We start from the raw sequence: 23,215 nt of genomic DNA on the forward strand, positions 1-23,215 counted from the left end.
GGTGGTTCCGGCCGCCCCGTGACCCGCCAGTGTTTGCTCAGCGCTTCCGGGCCGCGGGCTCGGGCTCGGGCGGGCGGCTGCGGAGCGCCATGTGAGCGCGGCTGCGCCCCGGTGAGTGCCCGGCGGGCGGGGCCTGCGCGGGGGGTGGGGGCGCCGGGCCCCGGGGGTTGGCGGAGCGGCCGACCCCCGCCCCGGCGGGAGCTGCCCCGGTGTCGCTCTTGGGTGTCGCCGCCGTAAGCAGCAGCCACGGCAGCCTGCTTATTGCGTTGTTCTCCGGCGGGACACGCCTCCGCGGGAGGGCAGCCCCGGTCGGGCTGGCCCCGGTGCTCCCGCATTGCCACGGGAGCGTCCCGCGGGATGCAGAGGGGCCGAAAGGCTCGGGAGCGGCAAGGCTTGGGAGCCGTGCGGCAAACACCTCAATAAACAACAAACGTACCGAGGGCATGTGCCCGGATAGCAGGGGTGCCGCACCAACCCCGAGCGTTCCTGCCCGCGCCTCTCCCTCTCCCCGTCCCTTCTCCCTCTTCCAGCCGTTCCCAGCGCTTGTGCACGCACGGGTGTTGCAGAAGTTGTCCGCTGTTTCAGCCAGCTCGGTGACGAGTACAAACAGGGCCTGCCTGCAGGCTTTCTCTTTTATTATTTAGTCGTGTGTTAGCTTATCGCAAGGCCACGTTTGGTGCCTTGCGGGACCTGTGCTTACGGGAGGTTCTGAGTTGTGTCGCTGGTGCTTTCCCTGGCCGGGCCACGTTTGGTGACAGTGGCTGGGTGGGATTTCTGTAGTGTCATTTGCTGGTTTTCCCGCAGGTTGTTCCCACCTAGTGTGCTGCTGGTGTGTTTCAGGGGTGTCTGTGGTTTATTTCCTTTCCTGTAGGTCGGTGGGTCTTTCTCCGTAGGGCTGTGCCCAGAGTATAAAAGTGTGTGAGTATTTTGTTTGGGTTTTCTTGTTTGTTTGGGTTTGTTGGGTTTTGTTGCGGTTTTTTTCTTTTCCCACAGTCATTCCCATAAACAGCAGGGGAAACTGTAGCTAAGGATGGGACTGGTGAAAGACTGATGCTGAAAGGGAGCTCGCCAGTGAGGGTGACCCTTCCTAAGAAAAGAAGCCTGTTGAGAAAGAGGAGGATGTGCAGAGTTGGGGAGTAGTTAATGCACAGCTGGAAGCAGAGACAGTGGCTGCAAGGAATTGGAGGCTGGGAATTCCATAAAGCTTGGCTGCTGCTTTGGATACAGAGGTGCAAAATGCTTAGCTGCTCCTCTGGGTAAGATGCTGTACTTTCAAAATGCTTTTGCAAAACCTGTGCGTTGCTTTGTTTGCATTACAAACTCCCTGAGGAGTGCAGTGTCAGCTCTTGGGGAAGTTTTGGTGGACAGTTTTCATCCTGGAATTCAGGGTGGCTAAATTTAGGGCAGGGCTAGGATGGGTGGCAGATAAGCACTTCCTTACCTACCTCAGGATTAATTTTCTGTGACTTACCTATTGGGTTCTTAGGTGCTGCCACTTAAATTATTGCATAGGCAGTTCTGCTTAGTGGTATTTAAGAGTTCATTTTTTTCTTTTTTTTTTTTTGTAATTTAAACAGGGATCTAAATTTAGATTTAGGGAACTTTTTTTAAGCTCCCTGTGCATGCTAGATTGGCAGTGCATAACTCTGGTCTGCAGGAGTGTCTTGTTAATCTGAATTATTTCCCTGCCAAGTAGTCTTAATTTACCTTTGGAATGTGGTGATGGCAGATAGTAGTCACACCATAACCAGATTTTTTGCAGCTGTGTGCACAATGATTTTGACAGCTCTTACTTTCTTTTCATTGAATGTAGCATATGAAATTGAAAACAAAGTTAAATGATTTCTGATGTGTGACATTGCTTTTCCGGAGAGAACTAAATTATTTAGTTGACTGGGCAGAAAAAAAACAAAACCAAGAAAAAACACAACCAAAACTCCTCCCCCCAACAAACCAATAAAGCAGATGTACCAATGAGAACTGAAAGCCCATATGTTTGAAAATTTAGTTGGCTTAAATCTAGTTATAAGTGGTCTTTAGAACATGATGGCTCATTACTGACCCATGTAATTAATTAGATCAGCATTCAAAACCACCCTGTGAGTAAATTCTGTGAGAAGCTTTTCTTCACCTGTGAATAATCCTGAGCAGTACCCAAGCAGGTGAAAGTAAATGCTGTCTGTAGTAGCTCTTCTGTTCCTAAAAAATGCAGAAACTACCTAAGAAGTTGGTGGAGGAGGAGATGGGCTGGTGCTAGGGGGGAAAGTGCCCGTGGCTGGGAGAGGCACTGCTGTTGTGGTGCTCTGGGCTTTGTGTCGGGGCAGGAGGAGCTCTGGTGTCCTTTGCAGGCTGTGCCTCCTCTGGATCCTGAGACCTGCGCTTGCCTTCTCTCTGGAACACACTCCAGGTACATTAAAATGCTGATCTGTGGTAGTGCATAAGGACTTCAGTTCAAAGAGCTAAACGTTTGCTGAAGTGCTTGTTTGATAAACACTTGTTCTGGAGGAAGCACTTAATCTTCTCTGTTGTTGAAGCCAAGAGAAAGCCCTGTTGCTAATACAGCTTGAGGAAGGTATTTGTAATTGCTCTTTGAGTGTACTATTAAAATGACTTAAGGCATCTCTGTGTAAAAATGTAATCTGTCTTAGCAGCAAAGCCTGGGCTTACAGCGTGTCCTGCAGCAGAGCCTGTGCTGCCCTAGGGACACAGCACTGCCAGCAAACCTGGCTGGGCCTTACTGAGCTGGGTCTTGGGGAAGGAAACCCCAGGCAGTGGAGAGCGCTGGTGCGAGTCAAGTGATCGAACACCTGCCACACACCCGCTGCTCCTGTGGTTTAGTGTTTGTTCAGGGCACTCTAAAGGAGAGTTTGAAAACAGGGGGATGTTAAGGAGGAGGACGGTGCCTGCCTTCAGCCAGCCCTGTGTGCAAGCTGTGATCCGGGTGCTGGGTAGATACACTGTGCCAGTGGGTGAGGCACCTGCCCCAGGAGCTGAAGGGATTGCTGAAAGCATCAGTGGTATTGAGTACAAGACAGGGGATCTCTGGCCAGATTGCCCTGCATCCGTGTTCCATCCTAAATTCCTCTGAACAGCCTTGCAAAGTGGGATGCAGAAGGGAGGGTTGGTGCATGTGAGAGCTGCTTGCAGCTGAAGTATGGAGAGTACTGCACACCATGGGATTTTCCAAGTGACCTGGCAGCAAGGGGTTGGTTGCCACGAGGGCATGTCCTTCACACCCCCAAAACCAAAAGCAGCTGTAGTTGCCGGACTCAAATGGCCTTCGGGGATAACTGGTTGCTTTTTAGCAGTCTGGCCTTTTGTGTTACAGAAGTGCAGAGTTAAGGTTTGCCTTGGAGAAATGACTGCCATCCCCTCCTTAACCAAACTTCTTGGTTAACATAATAATAAAAATGCTTTCCATCTATTTTATATTTGCTGGTTCTGGCTCAGGGGGTTTGAAAAATTCTGATATGGTAAGTGCTGGAGAAAACAGGGCTTTTGTACAGATGGGTGAACTCTCTGAAGTGTATCATGAATGTGTTTGTGTTTCACAGTGGCAATTTGTTTGGAATATCTCCCGTAAAAAAACCCCAACAACTTGGAAATGCCGCTTCTTATTCTTAAAAAAATGAAGGAGCGCCTTGTATTAGGTGTATAGTCAACCACGGTTTCCTTCTTTTTTTCTTAAGAGCAGCTGCCCAGTTTGGAAAAGGTTGTTTGTAAAGTAATATTTGTGATGTGCTTAGAAATCTCAAATTCACTTCATCTCTTCATCGCTTGGTTTCTCCTTGTCAGTTTCCAGCTAGCCACAAAACAGACTTTTTTTACTGACGGGATTTGAAGACTTGATTGTTTGCTGCAATACCAGATTTTCTTTAACTCGGAGTTTTGCCTCTGAGCAAAGTACAAGCTTGCATTTGCAGCATAAATATGTCAGTTTAGATTGTCAAGTCACAAGTGCTGATTTGTTCGCCTCTGTGCCTAAAGGATACCTTCCCATGGGGTAGCAAGGCAAAATACCACAGGTGGTGGTTCTATCCCACTACAGTGAAGAAATGCATGCTGCTTGGAAATGTAGGTGTGTGTTGGTCAGAGCTGTGGCTCGTAGGAATCACTTTTTGAAACAGTGATCTCTTCTGCCCTGTGCTTATTGCTTTGCTGTAAGGAAGGCTGGAGAGCAGGGAAACCAAGGTAATGGCCACAGTGAAGTAGAGGCTTATCTGTGTTTTTTACTTGCCGTGGCTGGGCTGGGCCTCGGTCATCCTGAGTGGCTCAGCAGGGCTGTGGCTGGCTGGGTGTGGCAGTGCCAGGTCAGCAGGAGCCTGCTCTGTTCCCACAAGGTGCCCAAAAACACGGATGGAACACGTGCCTGCCGCTGCCCTGCTGGGGGACTGGTGTTGCCAGTCCTTCCCTTTTTTGTCCTGTCTGTCACGTCACCACAAATTTTGCATTGCTGTAGCTAACTGAGCTTTTGGGAGGATATTATATAACTGAGTTTCAGTTTGAATAATTCATACGTACGCACTGCTGAAACTTGAAAAATTCCAGGTGTTTCTTTGTATTTTTTCGGTTGCATCGTGGAGTAACTGACTTTTGATGAGTCTGTGTATTTTCAGCCAACATAAATTGTTTTTTTAAACAGTTTTTTAAACACTCATGTTAACAGCTACAAATTTAGCTAAAAGTTTAAACCTGTCTTTAGGCAAGATTCTTACTGAAGTTAGGAGAAATCTTTACAGGAACTTAGTTGTGTTGAAGCTCAGTCTTCTTTCTGGTGAGTTTGTTGGGTTTTTTCCCCTGAGCACTGAAGACTCCATTTGTAGTTTGGTCTAGTTTAGTAGAACCTACATTTTTAAGGCTCTCTGGTGCAAAGCTGTGCTGTGTGGCTTAAAGAGGGAGTGTGCAAAGGTACAGATTAAGAGCACTTGAATAAAACATAGTGTTTTGTTCCAAAAAAATCTCTTAATATGCAAAATATGTAATGGGGAGCAGGGAGAGTGGGAGAAGAGCACCATTGAAACTTCTTTACCACTCTTTTAAAAATAATCCTTTTTTTTCATATTGAGATATGACACCTAGCTTTAAGTGTCTGTTAATTATATATTTTCATCACTTGGTTATAGAAGTTTGCCAGGGGTCTGTCTGCCTTAATGCTTTGTAGCATTATGTGTTAAAAGCTCTAATTGTCATTATAAATTCGAATCATGCAACATCTCCCAGTATCTGTCAGTTTTACTGCCAGTCTGTGCTGATGCACAGCAATTAATGTGATTGCATTAATATGCACTAAATCAGGTCTGATCTTTTCCATGGAATAATGGTTGTGGGGTCTTCAACTTCTCTATTTCATGACGGAGCTGTGCAAAGGCCCTTTTTTTTTAATAAAGGACCTAAACGACATAATCTTTATTCTTCTTTTCAATCAGGCAAGATGGAGTATTTGGATTTAAAAAACGTATTGTCATTCATTTAGGCTTTGTTCAAAGGGCCTCTGGTCCCTTCAGTTTTGCAGTGAATTGCTGGTCCATGGGATGGTTTTAGTGTTCGTAGGTTTTCTGTTGCTATTTTCAGCGGGGAGTTCTGCTGATACCTTTTGCTGTCACACAGGAGCCCAAGACAAAGCTGAATCTCTCATCTGCACTGATTTTCACAAGCACCTGCTTTCATCCAGCTCAGCAGGGCTGTGAAAGCTCTTACCTCTGAGTGGAGGCTGGCAAGACTGCTCAGTGGGGTAGGAGAGCCCTGTCCCTTGTCGCCCTCAGGTCCTGCGGATGCGTCGGATGCTCCGTGCCAGCCTGCTGCCCACCCTGCTCCGTGCCCTGCCTCTGTAGGCACTGTGCTCCCTCCCTGCCTCTGCCGCCCTGCAGGGGTTCCCATGTCCCGCCATGGACGATGACAGCCAGGATGAGCTGATCAACAGGAACGCTGCTCTGGGAAAGGGCAAGAGGCCGTGTCTGGCGCTCCTCAGTGAAACAGGTAAATGCAGGCTCTCTGCACGTGCACCTTTCTGCTTGGAGGTTGAACTTACTGATTTACCCTCAAAAGGCTGGTAAAGGTGTATTTGTGACCATTTGTCACCTTTTCCCTGACAGTTTTTTTGTTTTGATCGCTTCATGGCTTGTGTGTGTATCAGACCGCTGGCATGCTTCCCTGGAGTTTCTCCAGATGGGCAGCTTTGATACCACTGCAGAAATTTGGGAGTTTGCTTCATCCATAATGGCCTCATTAGGGGTTCTGGTACCTCTTCTGTCTGTCTGCATCAAATAGGTATTGCCTCTTCTGTTCTCTTTTTAAGAAAGCAATGGTGGAAATAGCTGGGATTCAGAAGATGATACTGGTAGTGAAGAGGAAGATAATGACACTGAGGAAGAGGGAGGTGGGGAGGACAAGGAAGAAAGTGAAGATGAAGAATCAGAAGGTAAGGTCTGTTCATGTGCCTTAACAGGCATTTTTTAATAACTGAGGAAGAGTGAGATGAAGGCTATTCCTCCAGAAACTAACAATGAAATGTAAATCCACAGATGCTGCTCTGTCAGGCCAGTGCCAAAATCCTACAGTAATAGGCAAACAAATAATAGTGCCCAATTTCTAAGCTTTTAAAACATTTGCATGTTTGAAGACTATCTGCTATCCAAAGCAGTGGAATTGTAGTCAGCAGGAATGAACTCTGCCCCAGCATGAGGAGGAAAAAAAGTCCAAGTTGCAGCAGTGGCTCATGCTATTTTTTCACTTACGGAAAGCATGTTTGTTAGTTTGCTTTGGCATGGGGCTCTAAAGTGAGTGCTGTGATGGGGAATTCTGGAAATAAATTATTGCTGTAATACCCAGGGAGGATGGAAGACGACATGACTAATTTTTATTTGAAAAAGGAGTGTGAATATTATTTGAATTTGTTAATTTTATTGAAAACATAATCTGGAGATAAATGTACTTCTGCAACTGCTACGCTCAAATTACTACATGGATAGACAAAAATAGATTTTATCAGATCTAAAGCTCGTTGAGAAGGCAAGAGCACGGTTTTCCAAGTTACTAGTTAGACTGATTCAAACACAGACTAAAAAATTGATGCCAGGTGCCAAAAAGTTTTATTAATCCATCATTCAGAGTATTGGCTGTTATGTCCAGACAGGAGAATTCAGTAGAAAAGACATGGGTCCCATTCTCATTAAGAAAAAAAAGGCAGCCTAACAACAACCATCCCCAGTCCTCCCTCAAAGTGAGTAGGGTTTTAGGTACTTTGTGTTGCTTCTTGAAAATACCAGCTTAACTCTCAGGTTTTAGGGAAAGACTAACACATCTTTGTATTTTGTACTAAAAATAAAAATACCTTTCAACAACGTGTGTTGGGTGTTTAATTTATTCAAAATCAAGCTTCCTTAAGCGGTCTCTAAGGCACTTAGATCCCTTGGCTCACAAGATCATATTTTACTGGTGAAATCTTTCATTTGCTGTTCTGCAGTAGAGTGTGTTACTGCTGCTTTTCCTCTGGAATGTCTCTTAAAAAAACAAAAGTTGGGTACATGGTAACTTTATTTTTTAACTTCATCCTAACATATCTTAACTGTCTTGTTTAGATAATCTTTTGCTTTTCTGGTGTCTGTGCTTTTAATCTCTTGCAAGACTACTTACATTATCAGGCTTTATTTTTCACCAGAGTAATCCATTGCTTTTTAGTGGAGGGATTTAGGAAGCAAGAAAACAGCAAAAATTATTGCCTTAAATTGGGGAGACTGTGCTTGACCCCTGCAGCCTCATAAAATAAGCTTACTTGGAATTCTCTGTGAGCTGGAACCCTGTCCTGCCCACCCCCTCTGCCCCCATTGCCGAAGCCCTGCAGCACACACAAGCTGGTTTTGATCTCTTATTTTTAAGATTGTGAAGATGATGAGGAGGAGGGAGAAGAGGAGGAAGAAAGTGAGGCCACTATGGAAGGAATGACTGATTCTGTGAAATCAGAGCCACACTTGAATGGAGTGAGCATCTCCTCTGATGAGGATGGTGAGAACTGCCCCATTTGCCTCAACACGTTTAGGGATCAGGCTGTTGGGACTCCTGAGAACTGCTCCCATTACTTCTGCTTGGACTGCATCGTGGAGTGGTCTAAGGTGAGCTGGTTTGTCTGTGATGTGCTGTGGCCTTCTGGTGTGCTCTGCTCTGTCCCCTGTGATCATGCTGCTGTGCTGTAATGGGAACAAAACACTGTAATATTGGTATTGCTTTCTTAAGCTCTTCTGAACATACTTGAGTTACTGCTCTGTTGTCAGAACCCAGGACATCTCTCTGGGTGCCCCGGATGGCTCAAAGTCCTGGCAGGGGCTTGGAGACCCTGGCTGGAAGCCAGAGACACTTGGGATTTCGATCTGAACCCATGGAGCAAATTACCAACTTTATATAAAGAATTACAAGTCACAAAAGTTCAAGTAGCATAACCGTAGTTGTCACAGGCTGAAAGGTGGAACTTTGAAGAATTTTACTATGGGGGTCTAGGAGACCAGATGGAGGGATTTGGGCATTGTCCTGTTCTTCTCCCTTCTTCTTCCTAGCCTCCATCTTCTTGGTGATGGTGGCACTTTGGGATTGGTGTAGAGTAGAAAGTCACTGTCTAACATAGGTGATAGGTATTGGGACATAACTGTAAATATCAATACGTAGTTCGTTGTATAAAAGACACCACCGGCCCCGTGGGAGGGCAGTGTGCCTCAGACTGACCTGCTGAACAGATCTCGGCAGGCCAGACAGAAAATGTTTTAGATAAGAAATAATAAACAACCTTGAGAACGACAGCCGAAGACTTCTGACTCCTTCTTCGACAGCTGGTTGGGGAAAAGAGACTTTTAACACACCTTGGGGTCATCTCAACCAGAGGAGATCCCGAGACTCTGTTTGGCAGGATTCGTGTTTGAAGTTTGGATCTGTTTATCTTGTACCCATCCTGATTTGTTCTGTTCTCTGCAAGCTGTAAGGTCACAAGCAAGTGTGTTTGTAGGCATCTACAGTTACTTTGTTTTTCCAAGTTGAGATACTAATTTTTCTCTATGCTTGGATATATATATATATTTTTTATTATTATTTTTTTTCTGTATATCTGTCTTTATATTTTCTTGAATTCTGTATTGTGACCATTGTATTGGGATCTGTTGCAACATCTAAGCATAGAAAAGATGTAAAAGAATACTGACAATCAGCAGCTTGCTCTGAATTCAGTTTTCAGTCAGAGTTCCCTGCCATAGTCATAATCCAGGGTGAGAATTACCACAAAACTTACAGTGCATGCAGCAGTAGCAGTGGTGATTAAATTTTTTAAAAAGCAAATAAATCGCTCTAACTGAATATATTTTTAAACCATTTCTAGTTGCTCATTTGTCCAAAGGAAAGTAAATGCCTTAAAACCATGAGCACTGTTTCAAGGCAATGTTTGGAAGAACTTTGATGTTGCTTTGTCAATTGAATAATAATTAAATTACTTCAGTAAAATAAATTCTTTTCTAAAAATGCATATTTAATACAAAATATGTTGTTTGTAAACCAAATAAGTCAGTTTTAAGTACTTAAAATGTCAAGATCAATAGCTGTTAAAGTGACTACTACATTAATGCTTATTGCATTAATAATTTAAGATTACTTTTTAAGAATTGAATAAAGTGATGCACTTATTAACTGTATTGGGAAACTTTTTTTTTCCTAGAATGCAAATTCCTGTCCAGTGGATCGAATCCTCTTTAATTACATTAACATTCGAGCACGTCTTGGTGGTAAAATCTTAAAAAAGGTAAGCCTTTTACTGTAGCAAACAACCAGGCCATGTGGCACAGCATTATTATTCAAAAGTTTACACTTCTAGGGTGTTTATGTAATGCTTGCCATCTGAATGAATTATTTTTTTCTTATTTTGATTTTGCCTTTTAAGGAGCTGTGATGATTTTTCTTTCTCCTTCACCTTACTTCCTGTGATATTGTGTTGTGGCATCATTTGTGGTGGCAGAAAAAGGGTGTTTTTTAAAGCTGCCTGTTTTGTATAAAGGACATTTGACTGAAAACTGCTCTGTGTGAACAACCCTGTCTGCATGTGGAAAGTGCCCTGCATTCTTCAAGTGCTGTTATAGGATGAATAGGAATAATCTAGACTATCCATGATCTCTTCCTTATGCCCTGCTGCCAGCAATGCTGTGTAGCAGTTGGGTTTGAAGGGGGAGAGAGGCACAAGGCAGTAGGAGAGCCCTGAAAGGCTCTGGTTGAATGTGCCAGTAATTGCTCACAAAAGAATATTAAAGAGTTGTCATTGCTCTTAACTGATACCAGAAGGGTGTTGGTTTCCAGGGCACACTTAGGGGTTTGATGCTTTGTTTTCATAAACTGGTGGTTTATTATTGTTTGCATTTTAACAGAATTGAGAGCGAGTATTGAAGGAATACACAAGGCAGCAGTTTGCTCTCTTCTTTAGGCTCATTTTTGGCATCTTTTTGTTTGTTTGACTACTTTTGATCTTATTTGTGGATTTTTGTTTTGCCTATTCTTAAAATGCCGTTTACTACAGTCATTTGTGCCTGACACTAAAGAAGCTAAGTAGATGTTGTCAGGCATTTGATCGTGCCCTAGGTGTGCTGGAAGAGCTAAGTGAAGGTTCTGGTGTGTAACAGCTGTTTTGGTTCCTTCCCTTTTAGATTTTGCTGCAGGTACTACCATTAGCATGATGATGGGTTTTTAATAATGCCATATTCTGCATAAACTGTGAATCCCTGTTTGATTTAGATTCCTGTTGAGAACACGAAAACTCAGGGCACTGATGGAGAGGATGATCCAACCTTCTGTGAGGTGTGTGGCAGAAGTGACCGTGAGGATCGCCTGCTGCTCTGCGATGGCTGCGATGCAGGGTAAGAGGCTGAAATGGATGGAGCCCCTGCAGGATTGCACGTGGCTAGAGTGTGGTCCACAGGCACTGTCTGCTATGCAGGCTGCCCCTTGCTGCTCTCTTCAGGCTCACCATGTGGCCAGCCATGTATCCATGTTCTAGTGCAGACATCCACCCCAAGATGTGATGGATCCTGTTTTGGTCATTTAGCAGTGTATGTGTGGAGAGTCCTGTACTCATCAAGGCTGCAGGGCACCAAAACAGATGACCACACCTTCAAATAATGAAAGTGTTTGTGCTTCTCCATGCAACTTATGGGTGTATGAAGAGTAGAACCTTATATCCTTTATGTCTCCTTGAGGAGAGGATGCATGACTTGTCCCAGGTGACTGGGCAATAGTGCTGTGCAGGAGAAGTGCTTAAGATCCACAGTTTTGTGAAATGTTGAGGGTTTTCTTTACAGTCACAGATCTTAAATGATTCTCTTATTCTGGCTTACTTCTGTTTCTGCCCGTCCTTGATTATTAAAATGAATGTGAATATACTTGAACACAACTTTGGCCCTACAGTTTTCGGCTAGAATTTAAAATCCTTGGGCTGCTTAATCAGCCTTCCAGCATTGTCAGTTTGAAGATGTCAAAAGTTACCCACTGAACAAAGAGAGATGCTAGCAATGAGTATGTAAAATAACTTTTCAAAAATTATTTCTAGCAAGCTAACTAGACATCAGGTAAGTCTAGTTTTTCCTTTGTGTTCTGTGTCCATACACACTGATACACTGATTCATCTTCTGGGCAAAAGACAAAATCAGGAACACTAAAGATTGTTAAGAGTATCATCAGAACACTTGAGTTTAAAATATTAATCCAAAACAGTGTTTCATAGATCTTATCTGAAGTCTCATATTTAAGTTCTTTCTGAATTTCCATAAGCCTGTCTCAATTCAGGATATTGCTTCAGATTTTACTTTGTGATCTCCCTGCAGTTACTATAATTTTTAAAATATGTTATTTCTAGTTTGATACAATTGTTTGATTTTTATTTCCTTTTTCTAAAGTAAGTTCTTTATATATGCTTAATCTCTAGAGTTAGCACTTCCAGAAGCATTTTGTGATAAAAGAACTTGCAGGCTTTATTAGCTCTCCATGGCTAAGATTAACTCTAGAAAAATGTAGAATAGTTGCTTCAAATGTTCATACGCACGAGCACTGTTAACACTGTTTTGGTTCTCAGGAAGCTGATGCTGTTTCCTGGTTTCCTGTCTCCCCAGCACCTCTGTACTTCTGTTGCCACCATCAGTTTTGGCTCTGCACATTTCTTGCAGTTTGGGTTCAAATGGCAAGTGATTCACCACACAGTGAGGGGAAAAGACTCAGTTTTCTGAGATTTTTTTGAGCCTAAAGTGATGAAAATACTATCTAGAACTGAAGACCCTTGTATAGCTATCAGGTAGCATTGCTTCTCTGCCGATTGGCAGAGATAGATGCATAAACCATAGTTTCAGGCTTGAGAAAATGAGTCTGCCTTATGTAGCATTGAATAGAAGTAAAATGCTGCCTTCCCTTGGTAAGGAGCATATTGTTTGATTTTCTTTTTTTTCCCTCAAGGTATCACATGGAATGCCTTAATCCTCCTCTGAGTGAAGTCCCTGTAGATGAATGGTTCTGCCCAGCCTGTGCCCCCATGGGTGCCAATGGTGCTGCAGGTAAGGGTTTCGTGGTAGCCAGTCAAAGTAAATATTTTTCTCCCAAGTTAGATAATGTGAATCATGTGGTGTTTTGAAGACATGTTTAACCTCCTGGCTTTATCTGTTTCAAATAATTGTTTTGATAAGCATTCTCTCTTGAACTTTAAGATTAGACTTGAACTCTTGACTGGTGAGAGGAGCTTGTTTATGAAGATTTTCATCTGCAGTTACAACCTGTGGAGCTGCTTCTTGTAAGCATCCTTTAACCTTTCCAAGGCAATCCCAGCACCATAGTGTGACTGCACTGTGTTACACTGGAAAGAATTTATTAGTGTCCTGACCTCAGATTGCCAAGGTAGCAACAATTTCTGTTGCCTAGATAAGTGTTATACTGTGGTAACAGTCTGAAGCAGTGGTGTCTGCTCATTTCCTTTCAAGAGGGTAATGGCTGCCTGTGGAGGTGATTGGTTTAAGAAAGGGAATGCTGATTTTTTTTTTTTTTGTCTGAAATTCTGTAGAAAGACAAGTAATGTGAGCCTGTTCTCGTTCAAGATGCAGATCATGTCAGTGAGGAGGAGGTGGCTGCCCTCATGGCCGACGTTGTCCCCACCACCAGCAGGCTGCGCCCCCACGTGCGGACCCGGGCCATAGCCAGGACTCGGCAGAGCGAGCGCGTCCGCGCCACCGTGAACAGGAACCGCATCACGACGGCACAACAAATCCGGGTACCCGTGGCACTGCTCGGGGGGCCTCTGCACCAGCCTGGGGAGGAGCTGCTGAAATAAGCCCCCATTTCAGTAGCTCGGCTGTTGACTGTCCATAGCACAGTGGTTATGAGCTCTTTTGATCTGAGACGTGCAACTGGAGTACAGCACGTGACCAAGATGCTCTATTTTGAAATGCTGCAGCAGCTTCCTCTCTTAACCTGCATTTTTATCACCCCCTGCTTTGAGCAAATTTATGTTTTTATTCCTAGTGGCTGTTAATACAAAGTTTATGCACCACTTCTGGTTTTTTAGCATGTCTATTTAACAGTAATTTGTTTTCCTTTGTCCTCCTACCTCTTTGCCCTTAGCAGTAGAACATATTGACTGCCTTCAGCCCAACTGAAGAGAAAAATTGTGTATTTTTAAGGTTTCTGTGTTTGCGAAAATCAGTCCCTTGTTAGAAGAGGAAAAAGCCAGATTTTAGTGTCCTCAATAATGTGGCCACATGAGTTCAAACACATTAACAGTACTAGAGAATTCATGCAGGAAATTATCTCAAATACAAAGGGTCCCTCTCTTACTATATTAAGTGTAGTTTAAGATACCTGCCATGAACGAAGATCCAGCTCACCTTAAGTTTTAATCACATTTTTCCTTAATTTAAGGACTTCCCAGGATGCTTTAGCAGTTGTTAAATTCGTTATGTCCTCCATAATGGAGATGATCTTATTTGACTTCCAAACCCCACTGTCTCCAAACCCAGATGTTTCAATTCTAACTTTAGAATAATTAATAAAATAGAAGAAGTTGATGAATTAGATTTGTTGCTGTTAAGCAATTACAGCTGAATAGTCAGGGCTATATGTTGAAAAAAAATAAAGAGAGGAAAGTGTTGTTTGAAGTGAAAGATTCTGCAAGGTAGCTGTTGTTATTTTTCTTTCTTTCCCTACTTGTTGTTTTAGAAATAGTGTGGAGTCATCTCCTGTGGGTGTGAGGAGTGGTGCCAGGGGACTTTACTATTCCATGGTAGTGTAATCCTGGGAACCCAGCACTTCCCATTCAAGAGCTGTTCCTAGCTCCACTTCTCTATGTGCAGGGATGATTACAAATTATACCTAGAAAGGCACTGTTATTTATTGCCTTTGTCTCTGAACAAAAGTGCATCTTATTTTGTCTCATACCTTGAGTTGACTGAAGCATAATTCCACTGGTTGAGGGAGTATAAGTTGTACTCCAAGCACAGTGAGGAGCTGGGAGCATGCATGTAACTCTGAAGGAGGCTGAACAACAAGATCCTTAATGTGCCAGTCAGTAGATTTAAAAAGTGACATAATTGTTTAACTGGCAGCCTGGTGATGTGAGAAGTTTCCCCATTTGACTCTCAAATCCATTTTTTATCAAATGCTTTTGTAATTAAATGTTGCTGAACTTTAGGTACCTGCATGGTGTAACTTCTGATCCTCCCCACAGCACGTGCCAGGGTACCTGATGTCCTCTCTTCTGGATGAAACAATCGAGGCAGTCGTAGCAGGCCTGAACACAGCCGTGTACCAACGGCCTCTGGCACCACGCGCTCCTGCCAGGCAGAAGAGGAAAACTGGTAAGGACATCAGGCACCTCAGGGGAGCCTGAATCCTACAAAATGCATCAGCCGTGTGCTGCCACACCTGCACAGCTGTGGAGGTATCCCACGTGCATTTTCTTCTTTCCCTCTACCACCTCTGCCGAGAAGTGTCACAAAGGCTGTTTTTAACTGAATCCTAATGATGTCACTTTTTCTATGCTGTTGGTGGCATGCTGTGTGGCTTTTGAGCTGCTTTGTGTGTCATGGGGGGATGAGAAGGGGACTGCAGTGTAAAATACAGTGCCAGCACTTAGCCAGATTGTTGGTTTTTGTCCCATCAGGAAGGCGGAAGAAAGTAGGAGGCAAAAAAAGAACTCAGAAGAAATCTGCTGCTGGGAAGAAGAGTTCAGGGGCACAGCTGAAGAGACGCAAGCGTCTGACAAAGAAGAGAAGGGGGAAAAAGACGAGAGTAAGGTCACATGTGAGTGAGTTTCTGCCAGTCAGTGGCAGTTTTCAGCCCTCTGTAAAAGCATTGTAACATGAGATTCAGCTGGAAGAAATGCCACCTTTCAGTCATAGCAGGCACCTTTCTTTCTGGTGGGAGTCTGTGCAGGATGTGTCCAGGGTGCTCCAGAAAGATGCTGTATGTGGAAATGAATTGCAACTTCCAGACAGGCTTGCTGGCTATGCTGACATATCCTGTTACCTGGACAGTTGGGATCAGATTGTAAAGCACGTCCTGCAGGCTTTGTGTCCTGCCTTGCCATTCAGCTGTAGTGTTTACTTGGTACTGATGCAAGCTCAGTTAAAATTGCCAGCACCTGTTCTTTGTAATAGGCTGTGGATGTTTGTGGCTGTGCTGTTGCAAACCCAGCTTATCAGCTGTAAAGCTCTCAAAATCCCTTTCAGCTGGGGGTAGTGTTCTCTTGTAAATTACTCTGCAGAATACTCTGCACCAGCTTGATTCTTTTTGTCACCTACTGTAACTAGAGTCTACATCTTGGAGCCAGAACTCCAGCATTTAATAAGAGACCAGTAACTTTGAACATTGATATTATTAAAGATGTTTAGAAGCTTAATTTATCTGGTCACTTATATCTGATGAGTGCAGTCTCTGTTTGTGGGCCTAGTTACGAGTTTCATAATTGCTTTAAAACAAACATAGACAATAAATGCACACCACTTGTGCTGCTGATGGTAGTAACCTGATGACTGTACATAGCTTAAGGGAATTTGGGGCTTTGAACACAAAGTTACGTGCTCTAACATAAAAATAACCCAATCTCTTTGTCTGTGCAGGGAAAAAATGAGGTTACTACTCGCTCCCGTATTGCAAGAACCCTTGGTCTCAGCAAGCCTGTGCGTGGGGCCTCACTTCCTTCCATGTACAAACCAACAGAGCCCTCACTTGGGCTGATGAGAGCAGATATTGGTGCAGCTTCTCTCTCTGTGTTTGGAGATCCATATGAGTTGGATCCTTATGAAAGGTGAGAGAGCTCTGGACTGTGATAAGGGACCTGGTAATTTAACAGCTGTTGGGTTGTTGGTGCATACGGCTCCGTGCAGAGTGTGAATCTCACATCTGAAGGCAGCTTTGGGTACACAACCCATGGGGACACATAATGGCCTGTTCTTTCTTTCCTTCTGGGCTGAGTTGCTAAACTTGTAAGGAATCAACCTCTAAAGTGTTTTTCTGAAATAATTTCAGCCTCCTGAAAACTTTTGGTAAGATCTGTGAGGTTCTTCAACAGTTAGAATCTGAAGGAGTCTGGTCCTAATCCATTGCTTTTTATGTATTTATTTAAAGTGAAAACAGGTGACATATTTGATATACAGTAAACACAAAATTAAATGGACCTCTGAAATCTTCCATGTTTCTCCTTCTCTTATCTTCATTTTTCCAGACACTTCAAATTCAGGAGAAATCTTACTATGCCGTATGTCACTCGTAAACTTTGAATTTTTGGGGAGGGGGCATCTGAAATTAATGTTGGAGAAATTTAGTTTTCCACTGAATACTTCTTTTTCATCCTTTCATAAAAGAAAATTGTCCATTTAACATTTTAGATATGGAAATGTACACTTGAGTCTCTGCTGTTTGAATCAAGCTGTTCTATTTAGGCAGAACAGAAAATAAATATATTGCACAAATATTTTTTAATATATCATAATAAAACATACAATGCTCTCTAACTGTATCTGTCATAGCGGTATCATCTCTTTGATGTGAAAAACATTTCAGACAATTTCAGGGTTCATGTTTTATCACAGTAATGAAGAGGTTCCAGCAAATCCAGATTCGCCAGTGAGTGCCAAAAGGAGAGTTCTATCCCAGTCAGCACTGAGGTCTCACCGTCCTGTCGCTAGACCCATTTCTGTGGGACTTCCCAGGTAAAAGTCCATGCTGTTTTATTATTCTTAGTTGTCTAATGACCCTAACAGAAGAATATACCTAGTGATCCTCTTTGTTTGACCCTTTTCTTACCCTATCTTCTAAAGAGTGCATGTGTGTGTGTACATGCATACCTGCACAAGCATATGTAAATAACCACATCATTTTGTGCAAAAATTGTTTTTATATTGAACACATACGCTCTTTCATCATACCTTTAACATTTCTGTTGAAATTTAAAATTGATATTTCCACCCTAATCTGTCTCTTCTTACTTTCTGGTTTTTGACTATTTTTTAACCCCATTAGTATGTTTTAAATTCCAGTGTCATTAACTTTTAAAAAAACACTTGCTTCTTTGAGAGGGCTGGGAAATCCAGTTGCACATCCTGAGGAGGTGAGGGCTATACCCACCTCACCCAGTTCTGCTGCTGTTTGTGGGAGCTCAGAAAATTAAGGAGAAGCTTGCTTTGACCCTGCAGTTCAACAGTTGCTTTGCTGTGTGTTGCCAGCCTGCCAGGGAGCCCTGGCTGCCCCCCACTGGCAGCCACTGTGACTTTTCAAGGCTGAGGGGCAGGACACAGGGAGTTGGGAGCATGATAAGAAAACGGATGAGGAAAATCACTGAGCAAGTACTAGCAGAATCACAGAAAACTGCAAGGCTGAGGGAGCAGAATAGAAATTATGGTAGCTCAACTTAAGTGGTTAAAGGTATGAAAGGGTTACATAGCTGTCCTCTAATGCATCTGACTCTAGGGTGAAGGTTGGTTTCTCAGGATTAAGGTAGTCTGTTTCTATGATAACTTGGGTTATTTGTCTGCCTTTCCCATTTCAGTCCTGAAGGGAGCCTTTCAGGAAGCTTTCCATGTCCTCAGAGTTATTTGAGTAGCATATTGATTAGAAGATAGAACTGTTTAGCTGATACTCAGCTCATCTAAAGGCTCCATTGGTCGGGGCTGCACTGAGTTTCCTGGTCTGGCCTCAGCAGCTGATTCCTTTAGCATTCCCATTTTGGCTCTCTGTTGTATGTCATTACAGGTCTTTGGTGTACATTATGTTAATGAAGTTTGCTTTGTTGTCATACAGAAATGAAATCTGGCTGCGTCAGAGAGCTGGGTTCCTTTGGAAGTTTGTTTTTTAGCAAACTCAAAACAACTCCCCAAATCCCATCAATACGAAGGCAAAGAGAGAAAAACTGAAATGCCCAACACCAGAAACACCTTATCAGTCCATATTTCAAGAACTGAGAACTTAAACCATTTTTATAAGATTGAGCAAAGTGTAAAGGAGAGTGTTTGTGCTGTCCCATGTGTGGGAGCATTGCAGTTGGTTTTCAGTGTAATTTTTCTATGCCATGCCCTTGGCTACCCCTACCAGTGGCACCTTGTGGTTAAACACTGGCTCAAGCTCTGTCATTTTTTTTTTTTTTAGTTCAAAGTGTAGGCCTGAGGAATACATTTGTGTTTGTGATTTAGTGAGGGCAAGAGAGGCAGCTAGGATAGAAATAGCTCTGAAGTAGTAATCAGTGGTTTATCCTCCAAAAATGCATTTTAAATGCACTAGAATGTTATTCTTGATATACAATACAGTGAGCACCAGCATTTGCTAACCAAAAGTCTCAGATGCAATTACTTTGTTATTTTGTGTTATTCCTGTGGGAAGTCAGTAAAAGCTTCACCTTCTATTTGTCTTAGAAGGTTGGGGACTGAATGACTCTAGTGAAGTCAAAAATACAAGTGAACTTCCCTGGCTGATCTCTGTTTATGCCCTTGACTTTGGTTTCTTCTTAATGTAATGTGTGTGTATAGAACAAGTGCTGTAAGAGTAAAGGAAATGTAACTCCTCTGAAACATGCAGAAGCAGTGTGCCTGCCATGAGTCCTGATCAAGAAGCAGAAGCTGCTCCTGTGCCTGATCTGTTGGGAAGTATCTTGTCTGGACAGAGCCTTCTCATGATGAGCAGCTCAGATGTGGTCATCAACAGAGATGGGTCACTGACAGCAAAGAAGGAAGGTAAGGACTTGGCACATCATAGTGCTACTTGCCTCTCTTTCATCCACATCTGCCCTGATCCTCCAGCCTGCATAGCTTTAAGCTTAGGGATGCACTTACTGAGCCTCAGAATATATAGGATAGATTCAATAGCTGCCAATAGCAATCTGTTTTATAAGATGGATGTTCTGAAATAGTGTTGCTTGTCTGTGTTTAAATGAGACCTGAGATGATACTGGAGCATTTTATTTTTAATGCATGGTTTTCTTCTTTCAGAAGAGCTTCACGGTGATTTCATGCTTTGCTTTGTTATAAAAAATGTAGGACTGGATAGACCAGAGTTATCTTAAAACCCAATTTTTCTGGCATGTGTTGTGCACTGCTGCCATGCCTGTGATCTTCAGTTTGAAGAGCAGGATGAAGGACCTTAGCAAGAATTTCTTTGCAAAAGTAGAGTTCTAAATATGTGCTATCATCTCCAGCTGTGTCTTGCCTTGGCATGACATTACTAGGAAAGAATCTGTTAAAATTGAAACTTAGAGCTTTATTCTTAAAATAAGTACCTCTAACGTCCTCTGTTATAGTCATTTCTGTCAATCAGCAACTACAGGATAATGAGCACTAATCGGGTGATACCTACAGAACAGAATAATTTATTTCCTAAACATTAGTGTTTGTCTCAAAGATGTGGTTGTCTGGCACTGAACTGTGAGTATCTGACCAAAAGAACTGTTGGACATCCTTATTACTGTGGGCATGTCTCCAAACCACAGTGGAACTTAAAATAATTAGCTCAGTACTTCTGTTAACATTGGCAGAAAATATCCAGATATATCCTGAAAAGCTGAATTGTCTGTTTGTGTGCCATAGCTCCATTTCACAGAAAATCCAATGACTCGAGAGTGGAGGATGGTTCAGGCCATAACACCCCCCCAAGTGCAGCAGGGACCACAGCAAGCAGCTCCATGGCCAGACCTTCCATTTCCTCGGGACTGGATGTTCACTCCAGACCCTTGTTCTCATCACCTCCATCCTCACTGAGCAGGAGTGAGTCTGCAGCAAGCCCTGCATGGACTGCACCAGAAAAAGCAACTGAAAAATCAGAATATTCAATGACACCCAGGTCTGTCCAGACTCAGAATACATCGACTTTGGGCAGGCATGGCTCAAAGTTAGGTGAAATACCCAGATGTAATGGAAAATCTAAAGACTTTCTACCCACTGATTCATCTTCAAAGCCCCTGAGCTGTAACTTGAATTCTGGCTCAAAAGCTATAACTGTGAGGCAGCCAGTAAAACCACCTTCTCAGAGAATTGACATCTTTGAGCTTCCCAGGATACCAAAGATTAAAAAAGAAACCAGCAGCAAGCAGGTGGAGCCGGAACCTGCAGGAAGCCAAAGCTGTAATATCCCTAGCTCCTGTATAACCCAGCTGACTGGCAAGGAGAGCACTAACCAGCCAGGAAAGGGTAGCAGGGTGGAAAGTCAGAAGTCAAATTCCAAGGAACCACAGCAACAGACCCGTCCAGGCGGGGTGTCTTTCTCCACCCATCCCGGCGGCTCTAGCGGTTCATCGCTGCTGGGCACTTCGAGGGGCAAGGGCCCTTTTGAGAGTTTTAAAATCAATATTCCTGGGAACACAGGACATCCCAGCAAGCTGTCTAACCCAGGATTTTGTAATACCTTCCGCCCTGTGGACGATGAAGTGCAGCAGAAGGAGAGTCCTTCACCGCTTTTCTCAGTAAAGAAAAAGCAGGTCAAAAGTGAAATCTATGATCCCTTTGAGCCAACAGGATCGGACTCGAGTTCAGCAAACAGCAGTCCTGAAAGGCTTGGCTCAGGGATCCCACTAACTAATATCACCAGGACTATTTCCATTGAAAATCCCAAAGTTCAAACATTTCAAACTGTCCGTCGTTTCACCCCTTACAGAGTAGAAAACATATTTGGATCTGGGACTGACTCTGACGTGCCATCCAGTAACACAGAGTCTCGTGATGATGTGACAGTAGCAAGCAGGATTGTAGAACAGATCTCTGATACAGAAGAACGAGACAATGTGGATGAGCAAGATGTCCTAGGCAGTCCTTGCACTTCATCTGCTGTTAAGGAAGTTTCTAATACCAAGTGTTTAAAGGAGGAAAGCAGAGAAGGACCTAATGTGTTCTTTAATGCTGAGGAATTGATTAGACCTAATATTAATGTGAAAATAGAACCAGATAGTCCCTCAAAGAGTGATGAGCAGCAGAAAGTCCAAAAGGTAGAGCAAGCAGAGAGGCGATCACGTTCTAGATCCTGTTCAAACTCCAGCTCCCGAAGCAAGAAGAAGATGAAAAGGAAAAAAGCACTTGTCAAAGAGCGTAAGAGATCACGTTCAGCATCAAGAGATAGAGCACACTCAAGGGACCGAAGCTCCAGATCTACCTCTTGGTCAGGTGGGGAAGAGCACAGCAAAACGCACACGTTAAAATCCAAGAGCAGGAGGTCTTCTACTGACCGTTCCAGCAGTCACGAACGATCCAAAAAAAAGAAAACAAAGGATAAAACCAAGGATAAAAAGGCAAAAACTTCTTGGTCTAGGGACAGAAGAAAATCTAGGTCACGTTCGGGTAGTCCTGGAAGTACTTCTGATTTTTATGAAAATAGGAAAAAGAAAAGACGGTCTCGCTCGAGATCGAGGCGGAGGGACCGCTCCCAGTCGAACAGCGCTGAGAGGACTAAAAGGCGGAAGCACAGGAGGGACAAAAGCTACGAGAGGCATGATAAAGAAAGTAGTTTGAAGTCAAGGGACAGAAAGAGATCGAGATCCAGATCTCGGGAGAGGAGAAAATGGAGATCTCGGTCTCGGTCTGCATCTCGATCTCGGGAGCACAAAAGCAGCAAATCAAAGGAAAAAAGAGTGCGATCCCGATCACGTTCCAAAGAAAGGAAACACAGATCAAAAGACACCTTGCTTCCTCCTGCACCAGAAGAGGATCAAAAGCTTCCAGCTGAAAATGTGACCAGGTGTCTGGAGCAACCCCATGCTCTGAAACAAGAGCCAAAAGAGGAGCTAGTGCTAGAAGGGCTTTCCATAACCATCCAACCAAATGTCAAACTTGAGGAAATACAGACTGAGACCCCAGTTCAGCTGAGAGAGGTCCAAGAAACTATAAAGGTGGAGCCCATCTGTCAGGAGGTGAGCAGTGAAACTGCATTCCCTGCACCAGAGATCACAAACAGTTGTGTCCCAATTGGCCATGTGGATTCTTTTGCTGAAACAGACTTAATGAATAGTACTGATACAGCAGTGCTCGGTAGCTGTAGCAATACAAATCTAGAGATTACAGTTAAAATAGAAAATACTGCATTATGTCCATCTCTGATGGAGCAGCGCCCAAAGAAGGAAGTTATCATGCACGTTCCAGCTGAGGCTGCACCGATGCAAAGCTCATCCAAAAGCAAAGTCACGGATTGTGTGAGGGAGGTTAAGGAGGAGTGCCTTGTCTCAAATGAAAATACAAGTAATTTCACTAAGCCTGAACTGGAAGTGGTACCTCAGGGTCCTGCCTTGAAATCAAAAGCACCAGTGAAAAGAGTTACGTGGAATCTTCAAGAGGAGGAAGGTGGCACGTTGTCTGCTGGAAAAGCACCAAGTAAGTTTCTTTTAGAAAATAAACAGCAGTTGAAACTGTATAAGGCTTAGGGTTTTGGTGCCTGGCCAAACGTGGTTGTAGTGTAAGAGCTCTGTCATCTGAGCTGGGATGATGCTGTGGTCTGCAGTCCTGAGAGCTGGCATTTTGCACTGGTTGAAATGACGAGGTGAGCTGTGGTAATGAATTGGAGAGGACGTGCTGTCACACAGCTCAGCCAGTGGCAGCTTGTTCGCTCGTGAGGCGCGTGCAGCAGCCCCATCTCTGCGCTGGCAGCCTGTGTCCCACCCTGTCTGCACTCAACTAGAATGCTTGCTTTGCCTTCAGACTTTATAAATGTTTCTCAAAACCAAGGAGTATGACGGGGCTCTGTAGCTCACTCCTGTGAA

General features: G+C 43.6%; 1 protein-coding gene across 4 annotated transcripts in view; it reads left to right on the forward strand.

Moving 5' to 3' along the window:
- Window positions 1-23,215, forward strand: part of PHRF1 (PHD and ring finger domains 1) — a 27,721-nt gene continuing 4,506 nt past the window's right edge. For 2 of the 4 annotated variants that reach the window (XM_064425105.1, XM_064425108.1), the window contains exons 1-14: window positions 1-111; window positions 5,763-5,976; window positions 6,296-6,418; window positions 7,876-8,108; window positions 9,689-9,772; window positions 10,753-10,874; window positions 12,460-12,557; window positions 13,092-13,264; window positions 14,717-14,846; window positions 15,152-15,291; window positions 16,110-16,297; window positions 17,082-17,201; window positions 19,060-19,214; window positions 20,064-22,829. In XM_064425105.1, coding sequence (XP_064281175.1) covers window positions 5,886-5,976; window positions 6,296-6,418; window positions 7,876-8,108; window positions 9,689-9,772; window positions 10,753-10,874; window positions 12,460-12,557; window positions 13,092-13,264; window positions 14,717-14,846; window positions 15,152-15,291; window positions 16,110-16,297; window positions 17,082-17,201; window positions 19,060-19,214; window positions 20,064-22,829 — 4,423 coding nt within the window. In that variant the 5' untranslated portion in view covers window positions 1-111; window positions 5,763-5,885. Of the gene's footprint in view, window positions 112-2,390; window positions 2,408-5,762; window positions 5,977-6,295; window positions 6,419-7,875; window positions 8,109-9,688; window positions 9,773-10,752; window positions 10,875-12,459; window positions 12,558-13,091; window positions 13,265-14,716; window positions 14,847-15,151; window positions 15,292-16,109; window positions 16,298-17,081; window positions 17,202-19,059; window positions 19,215-20,063; window positions 22,830-23,215 lie in introns of those variants that run through there. The other 2 variants (XM_064425107.1, XM_064425106.1) reach the window with 2 other exon arrangements.

Source organism: Passer domesticus, chromosome 6 (genome assembly GCF_036417665.1).
Source record: "Passer domesticus isolate bPasDom1 chromosome 6, bPasDom1.hap1, whole genome shotgun sequence".
Lineage (NCBI taxonomy): Eukaryota > Metazoa > Chordata > Aves > Passeriformes > Passeridae > Passer > Passer domesticus.